Source organism: Aquarana catesbeiana, linkage group LG06 (assembly GCF_042186555.1).
Source record: "Aquarana catesbeiana isolate 2022-GZ linkage group LG06, ASM4218655v1, whole genome shotgun sequence".
Lineage (NCBI taxonomy): Eukaryota > Metazoa > Chordata > Amphibia > Anura > Ranidae > Aquarana > Aquarana catesbeiana.
Genome location: NC_133329.1, coordinates 88,146,939 through 88,164,764, shown reverse-complemented (window position 1 = coordinate 88,164,764; position 17,826 = coordinate 88,146,939). Strand labels below are relative to the sequence as shown.

Sequence of the window (17,826 nt, the reverse complement as noted above, 5' to 3'; positions counted from 1 at the left end):
TAAACTAAATAAATAAAGTGCCCAGCGCTTCAAACTAAAGAAATAAATAAAGTGCCCAGTGCTTCAAACTAAAGAAATAAATAAAGTGTTCAGTGCTTCAAACTAAAAAAATAAATAAAGTGTTCAGTGCTTCAAACTAAAAAAATAAAGTGCCCATAGCTTCAAGTTAAAGAAATAAATAAAGTGTTCAGTGCTTCAAACTAAAAAAATAAATAAAGTGTTCAGTGCTTCAAACTAAAAAAATAAATAAAGTGCTCATAGCTTCAAGCTAAAGAAATAAAGTGTTCAGTGCTTCGAACTAAAAAAATAAATAAAGTGTACAGTGCTTCAAACTAAAAAAATAAATAAAGTGCCCAGCGCTTCAAGCTAAAGAAATAAAGTGCCCAGTGTTTCAGGCTAAAGAAAGAAATAAAGTGTCCAGTGCTTTAAAGTAAATAAATAAATAAAGTGTCCAGTGCTTCAAGTTAAAACATCCATCCGCCCCCCCCCCCCCACACCCGGGCAGCCGGCGGCACTACATACCCCCTGCCCACCCACTCGCTCTGTGTCTGGCGATCAGCCCAACACTTACCCCATTTAGGTGGCATCCTGAGGGCAGCGGCTCCTGTGTCCTCTCCTCCAGCACAGTAGCTTCCGCCATGCGTCTCCTCCTCCTAGGCGTTAGGCGTCCAATAGGGTCACCTGTCCTTTCGGCCAATCGAGTGGCGGGCCTCGCGACCTGCTTCCTGATTGGCCGGAAGGAGAATTAGTGTGAGAATAGCGGATATTCATTTGCCATTCTCACACAACTGGATGGGCTCGGTTTGCAGTGCACTGCGCCCCCTAAGCCCATCCTTTTTTGAAGCCCATCAGAGCCTCTGGCTCTAATCACACGCTTCAAAAAAAAACACCCCCCCAAATTGGAATCCATGGTCCGGTGCCCTGTATGTAGATCAGGAGGCCACACGCATGGATAGGGGAGGTGACGCCTGTGTGGCCCTAATGAACGGACCACCACTGCCCACAATCCCCCATCACTGTAAGTATCAGCTCTGACTTCACCATGAGCATCCATCCCTTGACTGCACTTTGGTTTACCCAGACTGTCTAGAAAGCATCTTTGTCAGCCCCACACTGAAGAGAGAGCTTCTAATTAACACGTGCCCAGGCGACTTGCCCAGCGCGTTGTGGAGTAATTGATGTTTTTAACAGCATGAATGTCAACATAATAAGTGGCTTGTTTTCTGCCATAAGTGGACTTGGAAGTAACATGCCTATTAGTGAGATGGGCCGATAAGTTTCCAGCATAAGATACATGAATGCGTGCTTCTGTTTGGCTCATTGGGCTCTTGTGAGTTGATTACATCCAAAACACAAGCGTCAGGCTGCAGACTGCAAGAGAAGTATCCTCGATATACTAAGACTATCACTACCTGAACATGAGGGTCTCATCTGTTTGGTAATAACGCAGAACACCAGACAAAACTCATCTATAAATCCACAAAGAAAAAATATATATGCTTTCTAGACATGTGCACTGCCGAAAAATTCGCTCATTTTATTTTTCGTTTCATTCATTTATTTTTTTTATTTTTTCATTTTTCGGGTCACTCGTTATGATTTCGTAAATTCGTAAATCCGTAAATTCGAAAATTCGCGAATTCGGAAATTCAAAAATTCAGAAATTCGAAAATCTGAAATTTCAAAAATAAGAAAGAAAATCCGAAAATTCAAAATGATAACTAACTAACTAATAATAACTAACTATTAAATTATAGGTATTGGAATTTCCTTTCAAATTTGGCTGTCTGTCAAAATAGGAATACGAATTTATTAGAAGTTACAAATTATCCGAAAAAACGAATGCCGCGTCTAAACAAATGGAACAGAATGAATTAATAATAATAAAAAGGTTTTATTATTATTATTGTTATTTATTATTATTATTAATTTGTTATGTTTAATTCGTTTAGATATGGCATTCGTTATTTCGGGTAACTCGTAACTTGGGATAAATTCTTATTATTTTTTTTCTTCAATCAAATAGTTTTTATTGAATTTGTTCATTATACAGCAAAAAAAAACAAAACAAAAAAAAAAAAAAAACACATAAAACAATAAGAATAAAAAAATTCCAAATTTGCGCTCACTAAACTATATTTCAGCCGTTACTCAGACCCCTGCAACACATTATTACACATGGATAATGCATATATTCTTGTTTAGTTATTTCCCTCCAAGATTCTATCTCATTATTGACTTTCCACATATACTCAGCTGGCTGCTCAGGAAAATTAGAAACTACCCACCAAATTTTCACAAACTATTTAGAACACCTGCTATGTTTATATGTCATTTCCTCCCGTCTTAGATTAAGATTAATTGCTTTGATCCATTGATCTATCGTTGGCGAGTAACATTTGTTACGTTCTCTAACAAACAAATTTGAAAGGAAATTCCAATACCTATAATTTAATACTTAGTAATAGTTAGGTTATTATTAGTTAGTTATTATTTCAGATTTTCAAATTTTCGAGTTTTCAGACTTTCGGATTTTTGTTCTTTTTCGTTCTTATTTTTGGATTTCCGAGGTTTCGGATTTTTGAACTCCCGAATTTTCGAAATTTTGGATTTTCGAATTTTGAATTTACGAATAATCAAATTTAAGAATTTTTGAATATTCAAATTTGTTACAAAACGTACTCGGAACTAAACAAATTGCACATGTCTAATGCTTTCCAGCTCAGCTTTAGGATTTTGGACACATACCTCCACGCTTTTTGAGATGAGAATGAATGGGACAACTATCAGCAAACGTATGCAGGCATAGGACACACCCCTTGCCACGCCCAATTAAAGGAGAATTGTACTAAAAAACCAGATTGGTTAAACCCACAAGTGCTTTTTTTACTACTACTACAGGGGGTCCCCTAGTTACAAACATCCGACTTACAAACGACTCCTACTTACAAACAGAGGGAGACAACAGGAAGTGAGAGGAAATCTACCCCTAGGAATGGAAATTCACTCCTGTAAGAGCTATTATGGGGAAAAGGTACCTCCACTGATGCTTTATCACCAAGGCTTGCTTCCACAACAACCCAAAATTTTCAAAATCCAATTGTCATTGGGACAGAAAGTGAGGTGAAATCTCCTGAACAAGGGCACACACAGCAGAACAAATGTTACAGGGGTGTTAACCCTTCCCTATGCTATCCAAAAAGCTTAAAAATATTTTTTTTGGCTGGAGCTACACTTAAAAAATGTACCTGTTCCGACTTACAAACAGATTCAACTTAAGAACAAACTTACAGTCCCTAACTTGTTTGTAACCCGGGGACCCCCTGTATTCCTTTATATTGGCTTTTGGAATTTACAAATGCAGCAATTTAGAAATTGGATAAAAGGTTTAGCACTGGGAAACACTTTTTGATAGATAAAAGGAGCATTTTATATACCATATATCTATATAGATCAGACCAAAATGTGGAACAAATGAGGAAGAATGAGGGACAGAGGGACATTGCTCCAAATCAGGGACAGTCCCTCAAAATCAGGGACAGTTGGGTGCTATGTGGACATTTGCACTAACATACAATTTTTCAAGACAAGCTTTAGGGGTATGTACCTTTTCATCAAGGTCCTAGCTGTACTGATCATCAGGACCTTGGCAAAGAGGACATACCCCGAAAGCTTGTCCTGAAAAATTGTATGTACGTGCAAATTAAAAAAGTATCAGAGACAGTACTCAATTGTTTCTGTCACAAGTGCACTAATCTGGCTACAATCACCTCAAGCGACATACAATAGACATAGGAATAGGTCACAGAAGTTACAATTGAGTCAAAGCCCATAGGGTTTCTGTTTCATTGCAAGACCTAGCCTGCCCCAATAAGCCACCTTAAAGAGGACCTGAGTTATGCCCAAAAAAAGGCAAGTAGAGGCCAAAGGACCATTCATCAGTATTGCATGTGGGCTGCTTGATCCTGGCACTGCAGATGCTCAGATGCATTTTCCTCTCAAGCAAAGAGAACAGTGAGCAACACAGTAGTGACATCACCAAATCTCATCCAAAATCTGGTGAGACTAGCAGTCAGAGGCAATGTAGATGTTCAGCTATGAGACTCGATGTACATGAGTGCCTAGGCCCAGGAAGTACACTATTGAAGCTGTTTTTAGGATAAATTCAGGACACAATGTACATTTTTCAGGGTACAATTACAAGGGAGACACTATCATGTAATGAGGTACTAGTGTTCAGGTAAGTGTCTACTGCACAGGTGTCAAACACAAGGCCCGCGAGCCGAATCCAGCCCTCCAGGTCATTTCATGTGGCCCTCACACCTCTCCTGCAGCTGCAGGAGAGCTCCAGCCCTCTGGTTCTCCTCCAGACCCCTACTTTCTGCTTGCAAGCAATGCATCCAGCCTCTTCCCAGCAGCAGCATAAGGAAAGGGGGTGCACTGTGATGTTAGGGAGAGTAGGGGACTCAACCTCTGATGGTGGGGTGGCTCTTGATATCTAATGTAAGGGGAGGGGATGCGCTGGACATCTAATCTTACAGATACAACTGGCCCTTTTGAGGACAATCATAATGCTGATGCGGCCCACGATTAAATTGAGTTTGACACCCCTGGTCTACTGCATTCCCCCCCAACAAACTTTTTTCACGTTTTCCCGTAGTGACTGATGCCGCGCACACACGGTCGGACTTTCCGGTATACTTGGTCCGGCGGACCAGAGTCTGCCAGACAAGCCGCCCGTGTGTGGGCTCCGGCGGACTTTTCCGGCGGACTTTTTCCCAAAAGCCCGCCGGACCTAGATTTGAAACATGTTTTAAATCTTTTCGTCAGACTCAGTTTCGGGCGGAAAGTCCGCTCGTCTGTGTGCTTGTCCGACGGAAAGCCCGCTTGTGTGTATGCTGGTCCAACGGACCAGATACGACGCGAGGGCAGGGTATTGCATTTCGCGCTCGCTGCAATAGGAAAAACAAATTTTCCTATTGCGGCGAGCGCGGAGCATACCAGGCCCTTAGGTCTGGTATGGATTATAAGGGGAACCCCCTACGCCGAAAAAACGGCATGGGGTCCCCCCTAAAATCCATACCAGACCCCGATCCGAGCACGCAGCCTGGCCGGTCAGGAAAGGGGGTGGGGACGAGTGAGCCCCCCCCTTCTGAACCGTACCAGGCCGCATGCCCTCAACATGGGGGGTGGGTGCTTTGGGGGAGGGGGGCGCCCTGCGGGGCCCCCCCACCCCAGAGCACCTTGTCCCCATGTTGATGAGGACAAGGGCCTCTTCCCGACAACCCTGGCCGGTGGTTGTCGGGGTCTGCGGGCGGGGGGCTTATCGGAATCCGGGAGCCCCCTATAATAAGAGGGCCCCCAGATCCCGGCCCCCCCACCCTATGTGAATGAGTATGGGGTACATGGTACCCCTACCCATTCACCTAGGCAAAAAGTGTAAATAAAACACTACACAGGTTTTTAAAATATTGTATTAAACAGCTCCGGCTTCGGGGGTCTTCTTCCGGCTTCGGGGGTCCCTCCGGTTCATCTTCTACCGGCGTCCGGTTGGTTCTTCTCCGCTCTCTCCTCCCGGTGTTCCAGTTCTTCGGCCGGCTCCTCCGCTGTGTTCAGGTAAGCCCCCCGCCCGCAGACCCCGACAACCAACGGCCAGGGTTGTCGGGAAGAGGCCCTTGTCCTCATCAACATGGGGACAAGGTGCTTTGGGGTGGGGGGGCCCCGCAGGGTGCCCCCTCCCCCAAAGCACCCACCCCCCATGTTGAGGCATGCGGCCTGGTACGGTTCAGGAGGGGGGGGGGCGCTCGCTCGTCCCCACCCCCTTTCCTGACCAGCCAGGCTGCGTGCTCGGATCGGGGTCTGGTATGGATTTTAGGGGGGACCCCACGCCGTTTTTTCGGCGTAGGGGGTTCCCCTTATAATCCATACCAGACCTAAGGGCCTGGTATGCCCCGCGACGGGGCTCGCAAGGTGTCAATCTCGCCGATAAAAGCGGCAAGATTGACATCCTTTTCTAGTCCCGTCGCACCTGAGTCACGTTCAAAATGAACGGACTTGTCCGTGTGTGGGCAAGTCCGTTCATTCAGAAAGTCCGCCGTAACTCCGGCGAAAGTCCGTCGGAAAGACGGGCGGACTTAGCCCGCCGCAAAGTCCGGTTGTGTGTGGGCAAGTCCGTCCGTTTTAAAGTCCGGCGCACCTGGCGGACAAAGTCCGTCAGAAAGTGTGCCGGACCAAGTAGGATAGAAAGTCCGACCGTGTGTACGCGGCATAAGAGCAAACAATATGGTTGCAGCTGCAGTTTTCATCAAAGGCATTTAGCAAAGATTTTCTTACCTGACTCTCAAAAAATGAGGGCAGACAAATTTAGGAGAAAAGTAAACCAGCCCCACCGCCCAATGCGACATCTTTATAAAAACAAGAAAATTGGCAATCATTTGTGACAGCCAGTGACAATGCGGCAAGGCAGAAAATAACCACAATAGCTTGATTGCGAAGACATAAAGAAATAGGATAGAAAAATCGATACAATACACACTTTGATATATGCTGAAAAATAATACAGCTCATTATCTTAAAAATGCAACAGACATTATTTACTTAGAGCTAGTATTGTCTGAGCGCCAACCTATTCCAAAGCGCTGTACAATTACTGTAAATAGTGAATGAAGGGAGGAAGTATGCTAATTACCCAATTTGTACCAAAATGTTCTTTGTTTTATTTTTGTGTGCTTATATAAGAATTTCTTGTGTTCTAAGAAAACAAAAGTCTTTTTGATATATATATATATATATATATATATATATATATATATATATATATTTTTTTTTTTTATATATTCATATGAAAGTGGCCTGCTTAAAGCGGAAGTAAACCCATCCATAAAACAGTTGTAATGCTCCCATTGGTTGTGCTCTCAACCAAATTGTCAAGCCATCCAATGGCTGGTGTCATAACTGATCACTTGTTCAGCATCATGGTAGTTGTAGATTAAACAGAGGCAAAGATGCCAGCTTCCTTGGCTGAAAATTATAGGGGGGTTTACTTATGGGGCGTACACACGGTCGGACTTTTCAGCTACAAAAGTCCGACAGCCTGTCCGACAGACTTTCGACGGACTTTCGACGGACTTTCGACGGACTTGCGGCGGACTTTCTAACGAACAGACTTGCCTACACACGATCACACAAAAGTCCGTCGAATTCTTACGTGATGACGTACAGCGGACTAAAATAAGGAAGTTGATAGCCAGTAGCCAATAGCTGCCCTAGCGTGGGTTTTTGTCCGTCAGACTAGCATACAGACGAGCGGATTTTTCGACCGGACTCGAGTCCGTCGGAAAGATTTGAAGCATGTTTCAAATCTAAAGTCCGTTGGATTTGAGGCTGAAAAAGTCCGTTGAAAGTCCGGAGAAGCCCACACACGATCGGATTACCAGCCAGCTTTAGTCCGTCAGCGTCCGTTGGACTTTTGTAGACGAAAAGTCCGACCGTGTGTACGCGGCATTACACTTTAACACTTAACTTTAGCCAAAATGCAAACTTTTTAGTTTTGGAAAGAATAGGAGATGGAAAAGTGGTTTTCAGCGGGACCAGAGGGTACGGGTAGCATTAAAACATTGCCAGGAGTTTTAATGCTGAACTCCAAGAACAAAGCATTCATTTAAAAATATTCCACAGTAGCCACAATTAATATAAATCCACTTTGTGTGCGCCAAATGTCTTTGCAAACCCAGAAATCACCATATAAAAGTAGCGGTGACCTTATCACTATGTTGTACATAGCCTGTACAGAGAGCAGAGCTGTAGGAAGGCCAATCAGGCTCCACCCACTACAGGCTGCCTGTAGAAAGCTACAGGAGGGGGCGGAGACAGGACCAGTCTCCCTGCACAAGGAGAGAGAGCAGCATTGAGCGGTCTTTATTACAGAAAGCTCCTGCACAATGCCAGTTTCACACTTGGTGACTTTACTTATCTGAAAGAAATAAAAAAAGCACACCAAAATTTCAAAAGGAATTTACATGGCTTTTGTAATTAGGCACTATTTGCTTATACTGCAGTTCAGCTTTAACTTTTTCTCACTCTTCTATAAAAGTAAAACAAAATATGAAGTAAAAGCTTCCCTCTTATAGTACAGTGCTATGATAATTTTAAAACCATATCATAGAATCCAAAATAATATACTTACCGTATTTATTGGCATATAATTTAAGAGGGAAGTTTCAGGAAAAAAAACTTTTTTGTGAGCCCATCTGCAGCCTGTTGTGTGCCCACCTGCAGCCTGTTGTGTGCCCATCTGCAGCCTGTTGTGTGCCCACCTGCAGCCTGTTGTGTGCCCATCTGCAGCCTGTTGTGTGCCCATCTGCAGCCTGTTCTGCACCCATCTCCCCCTCGATGCAGCTCACCATATCTCGGATGAAATCACAGAGCCATCATCTGTTGCCTCGCTCTCAGTTGGCAGTCAGATACACAGTCCCGCCTCCGCCATCGGCATTGGACCAGCTCCTGTGATAGAACACTGGTACAAAGCCGGTGGCGGAGGCGGGACTGTGTGCCGGAGAGCCGAGTGCAGAGGAGATGATGGCTCGGTGATTTCCGGCGACACTCGTCCCCCTCCTTCCCCTCTTAGGTACGCTGTCGGCGTATAACACGCACCCGTGATTTTCCCCCTACTTTCAGGGGAAAAAAGCGTGTGTTATACGCCGATAAATATGGTATATATCTATGCAAAAAAAATGTATAATACACACAAAAATAGTACTCAAGAAAGGCAAGCTCAGCTTGTGTTAAATGCAAAGAAGCAATCCTCCACTGTCTTCATGCAGCAGGAGGAGGAATGGATGGATGGTCATCACAAAAAGAAACTTCTCATAGTGTGATATTTGTTCTAAAAGACATTTATTGTAAACCCATCTATGTACTCACATTGAGATAACATTGCAGTGCAAATTAACTCAGAGAGAAACAGCCTCAGCGAAGTCCTGCAGCTAGCTTGTAAGGGGGCGTGTGATTGGCTGTGAATGGCGCCAAAGTGCTCAAGTCCCCGTCCCACTTCTTCTTGGATAGGACAACCCACCTGCTGGTAGATGAGATCCTTCGCCATTTTGTGTCCAATTCCTGCCCATGGGCCTGCTCACTACATTCCTGGTCTAAGGCCTTAATATTTGAAGAATAGAACAAGTACACTACATGGCCAAAAGTTTGTGGACACTGGGACGCTATCACATCTATATATCCCATTCCATAACCCTAGCCATTTATATGGAGTTACCCACCCAACCCTACCTTTGCAGTAGTAACAACCTCTGCTCTTCTGGGAAGTCTTTTCACAAGATTTTGGGGTGTGTCCATGACAATTTGTGACTATTCAGTCAAAAGAGCATTTGTGAGGTCAGAGACTGATATTGGATGAGAGACCTGGCTTAAAATGAATCCCAAAGGTGTTCAGTATGATTGAGGTCAGGGCTCTCTCAGGGCTTCAAGCCACTCTAGTCACTCTAGTTCCTCCACACCAAACTCATCAAATCATGTCATTATGGAGATGGCTTTGTGTACCTGAATTCAAATACAGTATTTTGAGGGGTATCCACATGATTTAGGCCATATAGTGTGTACACGTTTTTGGGCCATGGAAGTGTTATCATATTTAGGTCACGTGACGAACTGTGCCAAATTTTAACAGTCAATTCTATAATATGCAGACGTTATTTATTTAAACTGCTTTTCTTTTCTTTTTTTTCAAAAACATTTTCTGAAAAATATGTTTTATTCTTTCAATATATTGGATACTAATGAATCACTTTTTGTCATGGATTGGTATTTTATCTCTTGGATTGGTATTGTATCTCAAATGGTTTCTTACCTGTTCTGATCAATGGAAGCCTCAAAGAACCAAACAATTACTACCAGCAGGAGCTAGTAATATTTCATAGCTGAACTTCAGGCTGGAGAAATAGTAACGCTAGCAGTGGGGCCCCCTCTGTGCTGAAAGGGTAAATGCTGTTTTTGTATGGGGGTTGATAAATAAGGTGCATTATTCACCAAATGCTTCATTCCCTGCCATATGGTGCTAAGGGTCTTATAAAGAGGAGGAAGCCTGCTACGGGAGCAAGGAATAAGTTAAGTATTCATCACCCCCTAGACCAGGGGTCCCCAAACTTTCTAAACAAAAAGCCAGTTTATTGTCCTTCAGACTTAAAGAGGGCCAGATGTGGCCAGTGAGATTGGACTATTGCCTGGCATTAGTGAGAGTAAACATTGCAATGTTTGGTAGGGGAGGAATAGTGCCCCGTTGTTGGTGCCAGTGGGAGAAATGGTGTCCCATTGTTGTCAGTTGGTAGAATAGTCTTGTATCACTGGGAGGAGAAATGCCCCAATGTACAGATAAAGGCAAACAAAAGGCCGCATCTGGCCCCCAAAGCACAGTTTGGAGACCACTACCCTAGACTAAACAAGCATTTAACCCTTCCATTGTGCAGGAGGCCTCACAGCAGGGGTTACTTTTTCTCAAACCAAGAGGTCAGCATTAAAGGGAATTTGTTCAAGGGATAATCTTGGTTCATATTATTATCTTCTGAAAGCAGTTCAGGCAGTTATGGGCTCATTTTGAACCAGTAATGAGCTACTTTTCAGCTACGTTTGGCAGCACTAATAGTGGATGGGGCACCTAAAAAAAATTATGCTTTTTTGAAAAAATGTTTGGTGGGATGACATTTTGCTAAAAGGTCTGGTAAACCAAACATGCCCTCTGGCAGATATAGTTTCCAGCTGTCCCCATTTCAACTGCAACACTAGTTTTTGGGACCAAAACATTGTTTGGTAAAAAGGTCCTGGTTTGCCCAAATATGGTTGAAATGGGGAGGAATGTGAGTAGATGGGAATTAGGACTGACATATCCTTTCTATTGACTGACCTCATGCCATTTGTTTTCTAGGATGATGGAGTATTCTCTGGATGGACATAACGTCAGCCTGTCCGCCATCCGCACTGTACGAGTTTTAAGGCCACTAAGAGCCATTAATAGAGTCCCAAGTGAGTATTGTTCATGCTACATACCAGGCTTCAGCAACTGTGGGGGATCAACAAGACAAAACAAAGAGTATTAAGAGACATTTTTACATTGCTGCAGTATGCTTTCTCCTAAATTGTATTTTCCATCGGTGTTGGTTGCAGAGTCACATTCAGGACCTCCATGGTTTTGGCTAAAGTTAAAGTGTATTTGTCAGGCTATGGACATTCAATTATTTACATATTCATAAGCATGAGCTTTAAAACAAGCCCTTACTGACCTCTGTAGCTTCAGGCACTGTGGATGAGTTCATCCTCTAAATGTACAGCAAAAGCACTGACATCATCTATGTCTTCTCCCAGCAGCTCAGCTCCCCTCTCCCAGCAGTAATTTTGCAGCTCAGCTCACTCTGCCACACCCTCCCAGCATTGTCTCAGCAGTCTTTCAGCCTATCTCTAATGTAAACCCAGAGGTGGGAGCAGGATGAGATAAGCTGCTGAATTACTGCTGAAAAAGGGGTGCAAATTGAGTTGACTTGCTGAGAGAATGACTTGAAGGACTTTAGTGCTTCTGCTGTGAACTTTGAGGATGAATTGCTCCACAATGCCAGTGCTCAGTTTCTGAGGACAGTGAGAACTGATTTTAAAGGGTCATTTACTTCTTGTTAAGATTATGAAAAAACTATCCATAGCCTGGCCCCAAGTTTACTTTAAACCCACCGTTGGGCCTGCAGCATCTGACATAGACCAGATGGTGCAGGCAACATGCCAAACAGCACGACTTAGCACAGAGAAAATGTTTCTCTTAGTACGTACTTAGCCTTTTAGCTTATTATACCTTTTAACCCTCATGGTTGGGGGTGCCCAGTGGATATAAGAATTGAGCTTATTTAGATCTTATGTAAACAAGACCTTACTTGATCCCCCTGGTTCATTAAAACTTTGCAAAATAGAGAACTGTTCAGTACTGATAACTCGACGCAAGATGGGTTTTCCTATCTATTGTGTAATTTCTATTGTGCCTCCTTTATTTCGTTCTGCAACAACAAACACTGTAAGCGTTTGGCCAGCCTAATACCAGATAAATCTAGTGCTTAGCAAGTACAGCAGCAAATGTTAACAAAGGACGCATTCATAGGTCTGCAATTTTAATATATACAAACTTTGAAAATGGACCTAAAGTTAGAAGCTAAAAATAGTGCCCATATGCTTACCTATGACCTAGGGTTGCCACCTCATCCCTTTAAACCCGAACACATATGAATTACACAGGTTCTGGGGCTAATTTAATGAAGATTAGACACTAAGTGAGTTTATTTACCACCTTAATCAGCCACAGAACCTGTGTAATTAATATGTGTTCAGGTTTAAACGGATGAGGTGGCAACCCTACTATGACTCAGAGTAGGCCTATTAAGTTTACAGGGTCCCTCATTCCCCGATACTTCCGACCTAATTCTGTGAAACCAAAAATGTAAAAAGAAGAATCAATGCCTCTGCCTTAGCAGCAAATCAGGACATCTTCCTCTTTCATTATCTGTCTTCTAACCTTGACAGAATGCACAAAGGGACCTGTGCCTACAGTGCTTTTAGGATACATAAGTCTTCATCAAGCCTTAAAGCGGACCTTCACCCCCTTCATCTTCACCCCCTCTATCAAGTTCCCCCTCCCCTCTTCTCCTCTACACAAATCAGCCAGTGAGGTTTTTTTTTTTTTTATTGTAACTTTTTTTTTGCAAACTGCACGGCCCTGCCCCTAAATGCATGTCATTCATCTAGGCATCACTCCCTGGGCCTCCTGGGATATGCACGTCACATATCCCAGGAGGCCTTTAGTCTTTCATTCAGTAAGTAGGGAAAGGTGGGCCTAGAGGCATGGACCCGGAAAGGGCAGAAGGATATCAGTGGTACAATGCTGGTTGCGGTGGCTGGGTGAGTATTTAAAGTGTGCCTACAGCACTACCAGGTAAGCAGGGCAGAGAAAAAAAAGGGGGGGGGGGTATGCTGAAGGTCCTCTTTAACACAGATCACTTTGTACATTCTGTTGTGATATTAAAAATATCTATCTATCTAAAAACTTCTCAAGCCCTGAAAAAAGAGGCTCCCGCCTGAAATGCGTTTACTGCATGTGATGCTCTTTATTAAATGTTTCAAAAAGTCTTTTACGTCAGTTGAACTTTTTTACCAGGCGCTCCTCTATACACATACAACAATCTAGCATTTGCTGAGCATTTCCTTCTGTTGCTATCAGTGGTAGCAGCATAGGACCAAAAAAGGGTCCATCCATACTAGACTTCTTTAGCACTCTCCAAGCTAGGTTGCTAACAGTTTGAGACAAATTTAGTTTTTTGCTCCCCTGTAGCCAGTGGAGCGAAGTTCAATTGCTTTTGACTGTTCTGGGTTCTGCAGGTTGCAGGCTATGCTGCTTTCCTCTGAATTCTGGTAGGTTCCAGAATTTAGCAGCTGCAGGAGGCTCACACACAGCCTCAACCAATCTCTCGCAGGAAGAATGGCCAGTAGGGGACTGGGGTGTGTATAAATGGGCTGGGGCCTGGAACAACTGGGTCCTTGTCCTGTGGGAAGAGACCCAGCCTAAGGGGCATGTGTCCTTTTGGGCACATAGCTGAAATTTAGAGGAGGCCATCTGGGTCCCAGTTCCTGCTAGAGCTAGGGGACCCACATCCAGAATCCCTGAAAGCAACTGAAGGAAGGCCACAGAGGATCTAACCCAGAGGCATTCAGTACAGAATCTTGCTGGTACTGCAGGAATGCATTTAAGTACCCAGGGCACAGTGAGTACAAGCCTCAAAAAGATCCTAGAGATTGTCTTTGCCAACCTTTGAGAAAGTTAATTCAAGTTTGCCGGTTCAAGCCTTACTTTTGCAATGGAGTGCCCTGAGCTGTGGTTCACTAGCTACTAACTTCAAGAGGGTGGCTGCATCCTGAGGAGACAGCGCAGTTAGAGAGTGTCCTCCATTGCGTTTATTGTACTAGTTCTGGAGCATTCCAAGGTTTACTCTGCATCTTTCCCAAGTTTAATAACCAATAAATCTAAAAAAGACACTGCCTGTTTTTTGTGAAGAGAGATTGGGAAGCTACTGTGTGCCTGGCTGCTTGCACTTACCAGGGAATAGAGCTTGGGACAAATAGGAGGATCCGTTAGGGTAAATCACTTTACAGTAGAGCCGATTTTCACTATTATCGGTAAGCACTAACACACACACATCAGTCTTCCAACTGTGGCAATTAGCTCTCCCTTTCTGCCCAGTCAGCAGACTCGGTGACCAAGCTGCTTTGCCTAAGTGTAGCAAAAAAAATTGAGGTCACCAACCTGCTTAAGCCATCTGGTTGAAAACAATGACAAAACCTACAGCAGGTAAAGCTTTTGAAGAATTCGTACTTTAGCTGTGTATTAAATATTTGTTTAACATTTAATATGGAGTTTAACTATAACCAAATGCGTGGAGTTCCCAGTGTAATTATGGAAGACTTTTAATACAAGTACTTCAAGGCTGGAAATGACGTCCTCAGCCTGCAAATGGCTCTCGTATCCGTTATCTATGAAAGGTGAGCAGGAAGGGTTGTCAATTCCCACAGGCTCGCCGAAGTCTGGAAAAGCAATCTTTAACAGTAAAGGAAATAAAGGCACATTTGTGTAAGGTCACAAGAATGTTTAGCAATAAACTGGCTAGTGGAAGCCCCAGGACTGCACGGAGGTCATTCGCTGGCAAGTTAATCAATGTCATTAGAAATATAATTAAGTTCCATGCACAAAGACAACTGTTCCCTGGGTTAATAAAAGTCAGAGTCCAGAAGGTTGATGGAGTTGTAGGCTCCTGAAGGAGGCTCGTGTGTCATATACGGACAACCACTGCTTGGGCCTGCATAAGTCATCTGCAGGGGCAGCCCTTAATAATATCCAGATGCTCGGGGTTTTCTGCACTCCTGGCAAAATGTAATATTTAATTATCTTGTAGGAAGGAAATGGTTTAACTACAGGAAATGGTGCCACTGTAGGTGCAGTGGTTCATGATAGATTAAATCTACCCTTAAAGGGAATCTAAGTTTTAATTTATTTAACATTTACATGAATGCGATCAACTTAAAAGGTAATTCCATCTAAAAGTGATATTTAGGATACAAGTAGATCCTGGTGAGCTGAGCCAACCCTTGATTTCTTATAAGCCTTGAATACTCCAGCAGTAAGATCTCCTTGACATAATTCTTGACTCTGTTCCTGTCCACCTCAAAGTTTTGGGTGTCCCTGCCCTGTCCTAACCCGTCCCTGCCTTATCCCAAACTTAAAATAGCTGGAGTTGGATTTTAATGAAAGCCTAATATTCTTATCAACATATAATATTTAAAAACCTTGCTTCTTTTTGATGTTTTTTTTTTTTCCCGGACTGGTTTTCATGAATTTCCAGGTAGGGGAAGGGTGCTGAGTGGACCACCAGAATTGAGTTGAAGGAAGAAGATGTGGACATCAGGAGGCATCATAAAAGACAAGTCTTACATTACCATTGAGGGTACTAAAATTCACAAGCCGAAAAAATCAGTTTATAAATAAATGATTCTACCTTTACATCATAGTCACCATTAGAGTACCTCCTTGCATCAGGATCTCAATTATAGCCCCCCTTAAATCAGAGTCCACATTAGAGTCCACCCTTACATCACAGTCTCCATCATAGTCTCTCTTACATCAGGGTCCCCTTTAGGGCCCCTCACTTACATCAGAACCCCTATGAGGGTTTATATTGCATGTAACATGTTCCCGAAATTGGAAGATCGCAGCCGCCACAGAGAGAAAGGGACCTCAGCGATAAAAATTATATATATCTCAGATAAGGAGGAGCTGGTATATGCCCCCTTAAGAGAGACGTAGAGGAGGGTGGGGTGAACGGAGATTCCCCCATTGTCGACCACACTAGTTCCAGTGCTCCATGGTCCCACTCCCCAATATTGTCTAGATGTCACCCAAACAGGCTGTCTCCTCCTGCATGCCAAAAACTTCAGTGGTTCCATGAAACCCTGGGATTCCTCCAGCCAAACTTGCAGTGGCGGCTCATGGGTTTTTCTTTTCTGGGGCCTCAAACAAGAACCCCCCCCCCCGGGCGGCCCGTCACACTAACACCACTCCCCCTTCGTGAGGCTGGCGGCGTGGCGCTGACAACCCCCTCCCCCCAGGCGGCCGGCGGTCAGGCACCTACTCGATCTATGGCTGGCGGTCTGTGGTGTTCTCTCCTGGGGTAGCGGGCAGCTGCTCCGATGTCTGCTCCTCCTGTGGCTTCCTCTGCTGCGTGTCTCCTCTCTGTTCCTCCTAAGCGCTAGGCATCCAAAGGGCTAGACCCTTTGGCCTAACAGGAAACAGGTCTCACGACCTGTTTCCTGATTGAAGGAACTTTAATGCACAGGATGGGAACCAGGGCGCAGTGTTCTGCGCCCCGAGCCCACCCTTTTTTGAAGCCTATTAGAGCCTCTGGTTCTAATCAGGTGCTTCAAAAAAACACTATATATCAGGGCACCGGACTATGGCGCATTGGAATCCATAGGAAGCATGGAAAGGGGGGGCATCCCCTGCGTCCTCTATGGACGGGCCGCCACTGGCCACTTGGTAGAGCCAACTGCATAACATCAATTATCTTTTCAGCTGCCTGTAAGGGTTGCATTCTTTCTACTGATTACCAATGTAAGAGGTATTTTTTCGCCAATAATCCTTAATTAATTGCTTTTAGTAAGATTTCCTCGAGACCGGTCATTGCAGAGCTTGTCAATGAGTGTAGCAAACCATCCACATGACTTTTTAATGTGATTTATCAGTGCCAACACAGGCAGGAAAACTCTCCATTGAGACATTGATTATTTTAACAAATTCTAATACATTGAGAACACATCTTTAAAGCCATAATTCAGCCTGCAGCAAGCTTGACTTAGTGCAGCAATAAAACTTTTTAAGAGTGTAAATAAGTGATATGTTCCTATATTAGTTTTGATTTATTATGTTTATTTGCCCAAAAGGTGAAGCTACCCTTTACTTAGGAGAGAATGCCATTTATGTTATCCTTCACAAAACATGACTTTGTAACAGCTCAGCGAGACAATATAAAGCTGATTTGCTGACACGCATGGCTTGTGAAAGCCCTGACATTGTTAAAGTGTCACTTTGTCTCTTTACGACATTGTGTTATATAACTCCGAGCTTGTAAAGGGAGACACCAGCCACTTGTATCAAGAGGCAGGAAGGGAATTATATCTCAGGTGGTGCCCTCCAGTGGTGACAAAGACAAGGTTATTAGGTTGATTTACATCCCCCTAGCTACACCCCAAATCCCGTGCAAACACTTGCCTCTCCAAGAGGTGAGTTTTAAAATACTCCCTGTGTTCTAAATACGGTGAATGTTACTGAGACTTGGGTCTGGATATCCAGATATGCAATGGACGGGACTCAAGGAGCATGGGGAAGGCGAATGTGCTTTATATCTATGACAAAAGATCCTCAGGTATTTGACATCGAGCAGCATGTTGAATCTTTAAGATCATCTCTGGGCAAAATCTAAATCTTCCCCCTTCCCTTCCATTCCCCCCTCCTATGGTCAACATTTCCTAGTTTTTTTTTTTAATCCCTTCAAACCAAATAGTTTAATCAATCACATGATCTAACGCAGCATCTCTTCCTTGAGTGATGACCAGAGATCCAGTACTGCAGCTCAGGCCTGCCACTAACTGGTCTTGTTGCTGCCTTTATTTGTGATGTCATTACACCAGTCTTAACCCCCTCCCCCCTTGTCATTGCACAGCCTATAGGAAGTGTCCACATCACCA

General features: G+C 43.8%; 1 protein-coding gene across 3 annotated transcripts in view; it reads left to right on the top strand.

Annotated features, from left to right (window-relative positions):
- CACNA1H (calcium voltage-gated channel subunit alpha1 H) overlaps positions 1-17,826 on the top strand; it is a 730,623-nt gene that overhangs the window by 403,338 nt on the left and 309,459 nt on the right. For all 3 annotated transcript variants that reach the window (XM_073636413.1, XM_073636414.1, XM_073636411.1), the window contains exon 5: positions 10,931-11,028. In XM_073636413.1, the coding sequence (XP_073492514.1) occupies positions 10,931-11,028 (98 nt within the window). The remainder of the gene's footprint in view (positions 1-10,930; positions 11,029-17,826) is intronic.